The sequence below is a fragment of the Pogona vitticeps genome, chromosome 4, assembly GCF_051106095.1.
Source record: "Pogona vitticeps strain Pit_001003342236 chromosome 4, PviZW2.1, whole genome shotgun sequence".
Lineage (NCBI taxonomy): Eukaryota > Metazoa > Chordata > Lepidosauria > Squamata > Agamidae > Pogona > Pogona vitticeps.
Window position 1 is genome coordinate 237,227,341 of NC_135786.1, and position 13,343 is coordinate 237,240,683.

A 13,343-nucleotide genomic window follows, 5' to 3' on the forward strand; every position below is an offset into this window, starting at 1 on the left:
CTAGAGTTCCTCCTTGCTCTAATTTTCTGCGTGTCATCAGAAGGGAGCAGACGCAGAACAGATGGGTCTCGGACACTCCACCTATATGCCACATCAATCCTCATTTTAACCATCTCTTCCTTTGGCTAGTAATGACAGGTGGCTCTTTCACCCTTTCCTAACTTCTGATTCCCCCTTCATCCCAGAAATAACACCATCTCTTGTTAATGACATCGCCCAGCCTACAAGAACGGAAAGTAGCTCTCTGGATTTAAGGACAGCATTTATCTATTAAAAAAATGGGAAAAAAGAGTTTCCCCCTTACCTGTAGCCTGTGAGATGGAGTCACAGCCCGGAGGCTCACAGAACAATTCCCGTGGGGTGCATTTTCATCGCTGATCTTGGCACAATGGGAGCAGAAGCAATCTTCAGGCAACGGCTCTTCATTCTCCTTCACCTTTTCGGTTGACACCTTCCATCATCCTGCTCTACCAGCTCCACAGCTCCAGAGGGCGTTGTCTGAACTTTTTGAAGTTCTGACTGTCACTCCAGTCCACTTACTTTCCCTCTTTCCCCACAACTACTCCGGTTTCTCATAGTTGCTGGGTGTGTGTGTGTGTGATTTCTGTTTGGCCACTGGCCAAAGGTGCTGAAGCGGAGCTATCGTTTTGCTCTTCTTTGAAAAATCAAGCCAGCTTACGGGAGGACGTCCGTTTGCATTCCATCTGTCTCAGCTACCGAGACCGCGCAGCTGCGGTCCTCAAGCATTTGGTAGCTCATCCTATCACCGGCGCATTCAACTGATGTTTTAAGCAGCGCAAATAAGAGGTTCGGGGGGTATCGTTTTCTCTGTCTTCTTGGCTCAGAGAGGAAAATGGCTTCATTGGCTGAATTCAGGTTGTGTCTGTGGACTACTGTTCCCCTCTAAATCAAGAATCTAGCCCTACTTGTGTGGGTTTTGAGCCCTACCACATCTTCAGTGTGGGATCCCTTCTTTGATAGCCGCTCTTCCCCAACCACGTGGTGGCAACAGCTTTAAGCTCCTAAACGAAGGAGGGAAGTAGATGTCCTGTCCATGCTAGCTCCTCGCCTCCCATAAGTCCAAAACTGAGAGAAGTAAAGCACCTAAGGTTAGCTCTGGTCCACTGTTGAATGTGTGGTGACAGAAGACATAGCACTGGTGGACCTGAAGGACCTTAATCATCAAGTTAGAGCTGAAGAGAGTCCAAGGGGTTTATTTAAGCAGAAAAAGAAGAGCAGGGTGAAAGCAGGACTGGGGTTAAAACTCTTGGTAGGCTTCTCAAAGTCCTGCCAAAAATGGGTCAAAATGTTCCCGACCTGTCTGTTTGAAGCTCAGTCTAGAAGTTGGAGGAAGTGTGGGTCGAAGCAGAAACCGACAGCTTTCTAGAGAATTGGCGAGTCGAGGCTGAGGTATAAGCAATAGGTTCCAAGAAGCTAGAGAGAATGTCTGGAAGGAGAAGGACAGGGCTGACCATAAGAGCAGGAAGGACCGTCTTCTCTATTGCCCCATTTGACTCCCTTGGAAATGAATGCCGAAGGAGTATCTAGCGTGCATTGCCACGAGGGACAGGCTGGTTGCCTTTGTAACTGAGTCCAAGCCCTTGCAATGCTATTCTGTTGTTGTTGTTTGCAAAGAAATCCTCAGAATTGCCGCCAGTCCTCCAGCTCGAACCACCACTCCCCCCAGTGATTCAGGAGGGCCATGTTCTTCACATGGTCTGCCTCCCCGAAAGGGAAGGAAGGAAAAAAATAAAGCAATTCTCCTCTTCTCGGCCATTGGGTTGAGAGTCTCCTCAGACCCTTCCCGGCTGCCAGGTTTCCGCCCAAAGGAAACCCTCTTCCTCAAGTAACCAACCAACTTTCCTCTAGATCAGATAGCTCCTCTCCAAGGTCATATCACTGTGGTCGGAGGGAGAGAAATCTCTGGCTGCGTCTTGTCGCTCCCAGCAGGGCTGGCGGTGGTGGAAGGTGGTAGGCTTTCCACAGAGTCGCCGAGCTGATGCTCAGGGGTCCTCTGAGGACTGGGCTCCTCGGAATTATCCAAGTTGCCCTCCACTTCCTTGCCCCTCTGGATCAGCTGCTCTAGGGTTTTGGGGTAAGGGTGGCTAAGGAAGCGCTTGAGTTTGGGCTGGAGGGTCCCTACCACGTACTGGATGACCTCCTCTTCCTCAGCCTCGACGTAGAGGGTTTGATAGAGGTCCCTCTTACGCCAGAGGAACTGATCTAGAGGCTCTCCCTCCTTCTGGGGGAGATCCAGTTCCTGCTTGATAGCGTCCCTCGTCAGAGTGCCCTCGCTGTACTGGAGGAACTCCTTCTTGAACTCCAGCCAGTTCTTGACCGAGTCCTGCTTGTACTCCCACCACTTCTTGGCAGGGCCGTTCATGTGGTTCTGGATCTGGGAGAGCCAGTACTCTTCCGTCCCACCCACCTGCTTCAAATAGTCCTCCAGGTGAGTCAGGAACTCCCTGGGGTCCTCAAAGATCTGGGTCTCCACCGGGGAAGGGGGTGCCTCTTCTGGATCCGTGACCCACTGGTAAGAATCATGGGGCTGAGGGATAACAGGAACATCTCCCATAGGAGGTGGAGTCAGGGCATACATCTGACTCATGTCTAGGGCGTAGTCGTAAATCTCCCCTTCACTGGGCCTGACCTCTGGGCCCCCTACCCCGACAGAGACCGTTTGCCTGCCTTGGTCTGCATGGCAATACTTTCCTCCTCCAGATTCCAGGCGGTCAGCCCATCTCTCCAAGCGGAAAAAGACCTCCTTCCAGACATTCATCTCTCTCTTGACCCACCTCTCCAAGTTGGCAATGGTCTCCTGACACCGGGCCAGGCAGGCCTTGATGGACTTCTTCCACCTCTGGTTCTCCGCCGCCGAGGGGACGTGGTCCTCGAGGTTGTTCTCGAGTTTCCCCACCGACTTCTGCAGGCCTTTCAGCTCTCGCTCCACCTGCTTGGACACCTCGGTCAGGAGGTGCCGGTGGGTCCTCCTCACGTGCTCCAACATCTCAGCCCTGCACTTCCCTATCTGGAGGATGACATTGGGCTTGTTATTGTGGACCACCCCGCGGTGGCCTTGGAAAGCGTGGAGGCTCCCTTGGTTGATGTTCTCCAGCTGCATGGCTCCTAAAGATGAAAGTCAGAATCACCTGCACCTTCTGCCCTCTCTAAGCAATCCTTCTGCAACCACCCCGTCCGAAAGCGGACTCCCTGTCTGCCGACAAAAGCACAAACACAACCGAATCAGAAGTCACCCCCTTCGAGAAGTGGAGCAGTCCGAGGCCGCGCTGCGCTCCCACCAAAGTCCAGGACAATAAAAAGAAAAGAAAGTTCTTTTCAGCTTTCGGTCCTTCTTCTGCCAAGGGCCCAGAAGTCCCGAGATCAGCCAACGAGTTCCTCCTGCTCAGCCAGTTGAGATCCTTCCTTGCTAGGATCCGAGTCGCTGCTGCTCCGGTCTCTCCTGCTTTTTTGCGGGGAGATCTTTGGAGAACTTCGCACGAGCAAGGCTCCGAAGCGCTTTCTCGCTCGCTCGCTCGCTCGCTCTCTGTATAAGTCTGTCTCTCTCGAGCTCTGCCGCTTCTCGCTGCGCTCTGCCGGTGGCACCGACGGATACCCCTACTTATACTCCACGGAGCATCCTCTGTGGGCGTAGCCAATCCTCTTGGCTCCTCGGCGCGCCGCCGCTGATTGGCGGAGCGGGATGCAGGAGAACACCGCTCCCGGCAAGTCCGCCTCGCCATCCCTCCCTCCCTCCCTCTCTCCCACTCGCCCGCTTCTCCCACCCTCCCCTCCCGCACACCCGCAGACTCGAAGCGAGAAGCGCTTGAAAAGGTTCGGCGGACAGTTGGAGGGAGGGATGAGTAATACCCCCTTTTTTTTTTCGCTTCCCACCCCACCTCGCCCCCACCTCCCAAGCCCACTCTCGCCTCGCCTCCCTCCTCCAGGATGAAGGGGCCGATTCATCTCCCTTGAATCCAGCCAGGTCCGTAAGGAGACACGAAACCCCGTCGTCCTGCTCCCCTTGACACGCGCGCGCGCATGCACACACACACACACACACACACACACACACACGCACACGCGCGCACATACACACACACACACACACACACACACACAAACCTTTATTTCCCTGCACCTCTGATCTAAAGAGGGAAAGGGGCTGGAAGGAGGTGCGTCCCAATGCCACGGGTTGCGCTCCCAAGCGCTCCGAGGCACGTGTGTTTGGTGCCTTCACACCGCGAAAGGGGCACCCCCGTGTCGGGCTGCGCAACCTGGGTTGTCACCGTCAAGGAGAAAAGGGTCAGGGGGTGGAGATAAAGGGAAGAGGGCATGTTTTGATTTCCCAAAGAGGACATATTGGGGGGGTGTCTGAGGGGGGATGAACTGCTTGAAGGGGGACCCTGACATTTTGGTGATGTTTTGGGAGTGGGAATCAGGGGACCCTGACATTTTGGGAGGAGGGGGCGTCTCAGTCCGTCCAAGGCTCTTGACAAACTCCCTCCACCCCTTGCCAAGCCTGTCAGGGAGGAAGCCTGAATCAGCGGCTTAATCATCATCCCCAGGTCCAGCCCACAGAGGCAGCTGAAGCTCTCTTCCTCGTCCCTGGCACTCTCGGATGGAAGCAGGAAGCGGAGCCATAAAAGGATACCGGCGGCAGCTTATATAACCAGCGGAGAAAAGAGGAACCCCTTTCGGGCGGCAGAGTTTCCCCATCCGGAACGCCAACCCGTCATGCTGATGGAGGGCTGGGATGACAGGCGTGGTGATGATGATGCTGATCCATGACTAGGATGGGCTGGGGGAGAGAGTCTTACCAAGCAAGGTCGGAGGATTATGTAACTGGGGGGGGGGGGGAATGACATGCCCAGGAGCCAGGAACACCTTCCCAAAAATCATCATGTCATCGCCTTTGTCTCTCTCCTGGGGGGAACCGGAGGATTAAAATAACAAGGCAGATGAGCGGGGGCTCTTTGGATCTCCTCGGTGCTCTCCCCGGGGAATCGGGTTGTGGGGCGATGCGGTGAAGGTTAGACCCAGAGGGGTCTGCTCTGAAGTTTTGATGTTATTTATTTATTTATTTATTTATTTATTTATTTATTTATTTATTTATTTTTGAGGGACCGCAATCTTTCAACTTGAGGCTTCTGGCACTTTATTTAGCGACGGCTGTCTTTGACGAACTTATGTATAAAAGTGTGTGATGCCTTTTTTGGAAGGAGGTCAAAAATAGAATGATTTTGTTCTCCGGGTTTGAAGACAGATGTGACAAATGTGTGCGCATGTGTGCATGAGTGTGTGCGCGTGTGTGCACATGCGTGTGCAAAGTTTGGCATCCCTGAGTGGACTGTTGTTGTTTAGTCATTAACTCATGTCTGACCCATGGACCAGAGCACGCCAGGCCCTCCTGTCTTCCACTGCCTCCCGGAGCTGGGTCAAATTCATGTTGGTTGCTTCGGTGACCCTGTCCAGCCCTCTCGTCCTCTGTTGTCCCCCTTCTCCTCCTGCCTTCACACTTTCCCAACATCAGGGTCTGAGTGGAGTGTACCTTTCTGCAAAGCATCCTGTTGATAAATCTGTGCTACTTTTGTCTGTCAGAAATATAGAAATGAAGGATGTTTGTTCCTCTACTTTTCCAGTTTTCGTTGTGTTGGTAGGTGCTCAAGATAGAACAATCATTCTCAATGGAGACCGTATGACCCCCATGGGGCCCTACAGGATATTTGAGGGGGGCTGCCAGACAAGAAACAGTTCTTCACAAGCCGTCTTATAAAGTTCGTTGGTTGACTTAAACAACCCTGATTTGGCCTATATTTCTTTCATGTTGTGTTTATGTCCCAAGCCAAAAAAAGGAGGTTAAAAATAGCTACTGTAGAGCAGAACTGGATTTAAACACACACACATACTTGCACACGCAAACACACTCACACACATTTTTAACCCCTTCTTCTACAATTAGCTCGTTCGTTTAGTCGTGTCCGACTCTTCGTGACCCCATGGATCAGAGCACGCTAGGCCCTCCTATCTTCCACTGCTTCCCGTAGTGGTGTCATTTTCATGTTGGTCGCTTTGATGACCCTGTCCAACCCTCTCATCCTCTGTCCTCCCCTTCTCCTCTTGCCTTCACACTTTCCTAACATCAAGGTATTTTCCAAGGAGTCTTCTCTTCTCTTGAGATGGCCAAAGTTAGCTACTCACACCCAAAATAATTATGATTCCTAGCTCTAGCGCAGAGCTGCCTAACAATGGCCTTTCCAAAATCTTCTATTCGTAGGTCAGGGGACTATGTCACTCGATTTCTCCAGGTGTGGAAATTCTGCCTCTGTTTCTCATGGATGAGCCTCACCCTTAACAGTGATGTAGCACTGCTCTTTTATTGGGTTTCATTAGCAGTCCGAGTTCCACTTTGCACTCCTCCCATAACATGCTGGACTGAGCGTTCAGTTCCCCCAAGGCATTGTGGGAAGAAAATGGTGCCTTCTGCCTACATACAAAGGCAAGAAATGCACAGAGTACATTCTGGAAAGTCTTTATCCTCTGGGATTCTGGTTGTGAAGCAACATGGTCAAGGGTTTGCTGGAAATCAAGGTACCTTCTCTTAAGTTTCTATAAACCAGGTAAATTGCAGGATAACTTACAAAGAATTGTCCTCAGTTGGGATCTACTAGACAACATGTAATTATAGCTGGCTGAATAGCTCACTGGAGTGAGGCATCTGACTGCAAAGTCAAAGGTTAAGAGTTTGATTCCCCACCATGCATCTCTGGTGAAGAACCAACCTTTCAAAAAGATGAATGGTGATTCCAGGGCATCCCCAGAAGAAAGGAATGGTGAGCCGTTTCTGAACATTCTATACCTTGCTGGGTAGGTGGGGCTCGTCAGCCATGGAAGGCAGCCCATCTAGGAGAAGGAAAACTCCAATTCCAAACCTCCACTGCCTTGTGGCTATATCCACTCATGGAAAAGGCTTCAGGAGTTAACCTCGAGGCACAATCCGGAGCTGGAGTCCCGAAGGCAGCTCGTGTCGTTCTGCCAACTCCTGCGACGTTGCTGGAACCAGTTGTATTGGCTCTTGCCTTTCCATTGGACCATTTCAGCAATGTGGAGAGGGGGGATCTGCTGCTTGGGTAACAGCCTATCCTCCATATTACCTTACCCGGGCTTCATGCTCTGGAGAGGACACTCCTCGATTCAGAGCATGTTACCATAGTCTCTTGAGACTGAAGGATGTCTATGCTATACCTTGAAGACCTCAGAAGAGGTTGTCATAAATTGGAACTGACTTGATGGCCAAAAAAAACTGTATTTATTAATTTTTTCAAAGAGAGAAAAAGAAAAGAAAACCCTCAGATTTTTTTTTAGGAAAGAGAAAATGTTTTGCAAAGCTCTAACTGAATTAAAGATGGTGCTGTCTTATGAACGTACAGACGCTGATGTCTCCCAGCAAATGGAACGATGCGTTTGGCGATGCACCCGGATAAACTCTTTGGAAAGACTGAGCATTCTGAAATACTGATAGAGGGATCGCCTTGGGGCTAAAGGGGCTTTTCTCCTGGATGCTTCTTCAACTGCCCTCTGCCTCCGGACCCAGCTTGCATCGCTGGTTTGGAGAGGGCAAAACTAGCGCAGGCTGGAAGCCACCCATGGTCTGTGATCCAGAGAGGGGAAAGCCCCTTGCTCTAGGAAGTGCACAAACCTGTTCCTCCTCACTCTGCGATGGTGAGGTGGGTCTATTTGTTCTGATTTGGCTCAGTCTCACAGAGGACTCGTGCGTTTGTGAGACTAGCTCTTGCAGCTTCTGCAAAACTTAAAATCCTGTGAAAACCTAGAATCACAGAATTGGAAGGGAGCCCACAAGGCCGTCGAGTCCAACCTCCTCTTCAAGGCAGGAATCAAATCTAAGCAGATCTGACTGATGGGTGTCTAACTTCCTCCAGCATGGAGACGCTCACCACCAGCGGTCCAGTGGCTGTCTCCTTGTTGCACAGACTGTTCAAAAAACAAAAAAGCATCAGATGGATTGTTTGCATCTGTCTTGGCCACCTGACCCTCCATATGTGTGTGTTTAGGTACGTATGTGTATGCACACGTGTGTGCGTTCCCATATATGTTTTGCTTCATCGAAAACGTTTTGTTGCAACCTGCCCAAGCGACAATGAAGGGAGAAGCCCTTGATATTTAAATTTCATGCTGGGAGTGAGATCTCGTGCCAGGATTTTAGCATCCTTGACAGGCTGTTCTTGTCAGATTGGACAACCAGTTTCAAGCATAAATGAGACCCTGGCAAGCTTTCTTCATGTCCTGGGCATCCAGCTGGCATCTCTCCTCCAGCAGATGACCAGTAACCCTGACCCTGACATTGGTCTGCTTGGCTTCCTTGAAGGTGGTGAGTTCACCAAAGCCAAGACAGTAGCCCTGTGTGTGTTCGTGCGTTTTGGAGTTTTTACAACTTCACATGCAGCCTTGCATGACTGGGAGGGACATTTCTGGGCTGAGGTGGCTGTCAATCTGCCCAGCACTAACCAATCATTCCCTCCCACCTTTGAATTCAGAATCCCACCCCCACCTCCGAGTGTTTCCTTTCCCTCTCTTCATTCTGTTGGAGGCCGCATTTGTTTGTTTGCTGTTGATCAGTTTGCAACTGCGAGTAATGAGACATTTTTATTCTTTCTCCTACCAATGTCTCAGAGTGAATGGTTGAAACCTTAAGCACCAGTTAAGGAGAAAAGGGTGGATTATCTGGGGAACTCAAAGCTATTCTCCTCTGTGAATTTCTATACTTCTAACTAGCAAAAGGAATTTTAACCAGAAATGTAAAACTCTGCAACAGTGTGTACCTTCCCTGCTCATACTGGGGAAAACAAATGGAAATTTCTCTTCATTCAGTCCGTCTTCACTCAGTCCCTGAACTTCTCACAGTGAATGAGGAGGTCCAAAGGGGGGCTTTTACAGCATTCCCATGTATGTGAGTAAACACCTCTGTATGATTCAGACTCTTTACAAAACTCGTAAATTCTTTTAGCTTCCTGTGAATTCTTGACTCAATTTATTTGCCTAGTGTAACCATTCCCTACGTCTGTTTTAAAAACAAAAAATTAAAAAACAGAAATGGTCAGATTTGCTTATTGCCTATGGCTTCCGGATTAAGCCAGCTCACCAGTCTGAGACTTCATGTGAAAATCACCTCACCTCCAATCTTATACAGTTCATAGCTGTCAGCCAAATTCTTCCAGTCCTCACTCTGGGCCTTTAGTTATTTTTATTCTCCTTGTATAGAAAGTTTTTTTGTGGTGTTGTTTTTTTAAAAAGGGAGGCTCAGAGTGAGCAGCTCATGAGCGAAGGACAGTCAGCTTAGCCTGATGGCCGGAAGGAGGTTTTGAATTCAAGTCTGAATTCAAGAACTGATTTGCCCGGCCATTGGTCCATTGCAACTGAAATGCAAAGCTTGTGTGCATATGTTTGGATATTGACCTAAACATGTCCATCCTTCCAGCAGCGTACCAATCCACCTCTCTTGCTGCCTGTAGTGATTTCTCCGAAGAGGTGTGAAAAGGAGAAGGGGAATCCTTTTGGATTTCCTGGGGAAATATCGGGCTCATGGAAATGCCATGACAACCGCTCTTCTGGTGCTTCCCATAAAAGGATGGCGGAGAGGAGCAGAGGCAGAAATGGAGAAGGGAGGGGAGCCGGAAGTCAAGGGGAGGGGGGAGAGAGGGAGGCAAACGTCAGGAAAAAAAAGGCTGGAAGATGATGGAAGGGAGAGGGAAGGGGGGAGAAGAGGAAAAGGAGTTGCAGGCAAGGGGGGGCATGAGCTGGCAGGTGGATGGCAGCATAGGAAAAATGGAAACTGGGTACACACACACACACAGAGAGAGAGAGAGAGAGAGAGAGAGAGAGAGAGAGAGAACTTAAAAAGTTGAGTAGCACTGAGCGAATTCTGGAGAGGCCCATATTTGCCAGCTCCAAAAATGTTTCCGGAACTTGTGAACCTGCTTTTCTCTGCGTGAAGAAATCCATTCATAAGACACAGTTTGGGGGGTTATGGGGATGATGATGATCTTAGAACTGCAGAGCTGGAAGGGACTCTATGGATCACTGAGTCCAGCCGGTGGAGAATTGAATTCCCAACCTCTGGCCTCAGCCAGAGAGCTCAACCGTGGACATGGACTTTTCTCTTTTCTCCAATAATTCTTGATCCCAATAGTTTTGCCTATTTTGTTTCTTTTCTTGGATTCCTAGAATATTTGAGTCAGAAGGCACCAATAAGGGCAAGGCATACAACTCCTTGCTCGGGATAGGAATCCAAATCAAAGCAGATCAGATAGAAGATTTCTGCCTTTTCCTCTTTGCTCCCCAATTCTTTCTTTAAAAAAAATCTCTGTGAGAAAACTTCATTTTAGCATGAGAGGAATTGAACTCCCATCCTTGGGCTCCTCAGCCAGATACCTAAGCCACTGAAGTATCCAGCCCGCTAGTTAGTGTTCCCAGTGCAGTATAGTGGATAGAGGGACAAAGTAGGACTCTGGAGACCCGGGTTCGAATCCCCACTCAGCCATGGAAACTCGTTGGGGAAGTGGAACTGGTAAAAACCCCTCCTGAAATATCTCACTTACCTTGAAATCCCTGTTAAGGTTACTACAAGTTGGTTCTGACTTGACAGCACATAACAAAAAAAAATTATCTAGTTATGTGACATGAAGTCTCCAACTTACATATCAACCCTAATAGGGTTTTCGAGGTAAGTGTGATGGTATTTAAGGAATATTCCCAAAGCAAGTGCTATGAACCAGAAAATGAGTCAAGCATCATTTAAAAAGAAGACTCTTTATTTAGGAGTCATCCCATGCTCCCTTCAGAACACCCTGCCCTGCGCTTGAGCACAGGTGATCTGCTGGAGAAGAAAGAAAGGATTTGTACCCAGAAGCAGAGCAGGGGGGGAAGGCTCCAGAGGTGGGAGGACGGCCACTGAAAAAACTCTCTCTTACTAGTCACGGCTCAGAGGGTGCTGTGAGCGAAAGGACAGCCTGCACCAGCGACTACCTCAAAATAACATAAGGAACACGGAAGTGTTTCCGGCAGAGTTCCCAAATTTAAAGGTGTAAAAATGCTTGAAACACCGAGGGTGTGATCACAGGTTGGAACGAGCAAGAGGGGGGAAAGAAGAAAGGGGGTAAGGAACAGGAAGTGCGTCAATCTGTAGCATGTGATGTGTGCGCACTGGCACACACAAAGAGAGAGATCTCTCTCTCTCTGGCCAGAGGGACACCTGTGTTCAAAACACATTGGCCAACCGGACTGTCCCTTCCGGTGTCTTGAAAGCGAACCGGCAGACAGGATTTCAGCCCAGAAATAGGCATGCAGACCTCTTTCCATGAGAATTAGTGTGGTGGGTTAATTTTGGCGATTATTTTTTTTTCCCCTGGGTCTGCATGCGGGAAGAGGCATCCAACCTCTGGCAGGATGTGTGCATGTCCAAATTGCTCCTGGACTGTGGGACCGTCACTTGCCCCTGCTTTAACACTACCAACGCAGCTGGCTCAGCATAGCATGTGGGTAGGATCCAGTTGTTGCTATTAGGAAGGGCAGCTCTCTGGTTGCCAGCAGAAGTCTCTGAGGCAGAGTTTTCAAATTTTGACTAAATTTCTCAAGCTGCACAGCAGAAATGCACGGATACACACGGCAGAATTAGTTTCAAGCTCCCCAGAGTGGTCCGCCCCTTTTTCTCATCCACTGGCACTTCCAGTGCCAATAACTCACTCCGAGACATTGGTAGGAGAAAGAATAAAAACATTTCATTTACTCGCAGTTGAACAGCTCACGCAGCCAGGATTGCTTTCAACCACAGACTTCAATAGAGTGACTACTTCCAACAAACAAGAGGGACAGGGAGACACAAAGGACGGAGGGCTCTCTTTGAACACTGAGGCCACAGGGAACAATGGGTTAGGGCTGGAGAGATTGACAGTCACCTATCCTGGGAATGTCCCTCCCAGGCAAGCAAAAAACAGGTCGTGAAAACACCAACAGTCTCAGGGAACCGAGTTCCTTCTTCAGCTCTCCAGTCAGGCAGACAACGTTCAGGACAACCAGCATGGAAGCAGAGGACCTGTTTCCTTGGTCTTTGAGGTGACTTTCAAGCTTGGGAACCCACCACTCTTCATTCCAAGCTGCTGCCACACTTGCACTCTCACACTTGTGCCAGCATGCCAAAAATCCAGGAACAAGCTCAAGCTCCTTGCAGGAGAGCAGGTCGATTGATTCATGAAGCAGGACGTTGCCGTCTTGGAAATCTGAACCTGACAGCAGGTGACACGTCCAGAGGCCAGCGGTCTGGTGCAGCACAAGGTGGGTTTTCTACATGCCAAGATGCTGAATTCGTTACTGACAAAGCTTTTGGAGTTCCTGCCGGGGTTTTTTTTTGGACAGCCATGCCTGGTTGCTAGGACAACCAGATGCGGAGACGGACAGGGCCTCCTGCCTTTTTACCACACAGAGGAGGAGGATATTTTGTTTTGACTAGTGCCTTTTTGCTCTTCAAACTTTCCTGTTTGGCACAGAATCTGCCCACTTTAGTCTAGCTTTTCTAGCTTTCTGGGGAAGTTAACCCTCTCCTCGATGATACCGATGCGACATCTTTCGGTGTAATATCTGGGTGGCTGAGAGGATGCCTTACAGCCCAAGCCATCTCCAATTAAAATCTCCGTTCTCTTCGGCAGAGTTGTTGGCAAATCTTTGGGTCTGAGTCCCGAGGCCAGGTCCCTACTAAAAACAAGCTTTTTTTCCCCCAGAAAAGAGAGGGGTGGATGGGTTCTGTATGGGTTCTGTCTTTGGGGAGGCGTGAGGCTTGTAAACCACCCACTTTCGGTCCCATTGACCCGGCCTGCCTCGCCTTCCCTTACCCCCCCACACCCCACACTCTGACAAACCCTTCCTCCCCACAGCTACCTCCTCCTCTGCCATTTGCCTGCCTCTCCGGCATCTTCTGTTGAGCATCACAAAGCTTCTTCTCGGTTTACAGGGACCTTTGTTTAAGAAATAAGGACTCTGAAACGCAAATCAAAAAATGGGTCCCAGTTGAAAATTGGATCCAAATCATGGGGGGGGGGACCCGAATTAGTGTCCAAATTGAGTTACCAATGTGGCTGAAGTGAGTTGCATGACTAGGGGTCCCAATCCCTTGTTAGATAAACTCAGTCAATGGCACTTACTCTCAGTGTTCCTTCTGTAACAACGGAGCCAAAAAAAGATGGATGTGACTGACAGGCTTATTGTAAGGTTCACAATAGCGCAAATACAGGGTGTTTCAAACCCATAAATGCTAAGTATTATTTCTCTCCAGCTTC

At 49.6% G+C, this 13,343-nt stretch overlaps 1 protein-coding gene across 1 annotated transcript; it reads right to left on the reverse strand.

The window, feature by feature from the left end:
- Window positions 1-820: 820 nt before the first annotated feature.
- ARC (activity regulated cytoskeleton associated protein) lies at window positions 821-3,590 on the reverse strand. The gene has a single exon (XM_078392030.1). It carries the CDS (start codon window positions 3,119-3,121, stop codon window positions 1,892-1,894), a length of 1,230 nt encoding a protein of 409 aa, XP_078248156.1. The 5' UTR covers window positions 3,122-3,590; the 3' UTR covers window positions 821-1,891.
- Window positions 3,591-13,343: the final 9,753 nt, after the last annotated feature.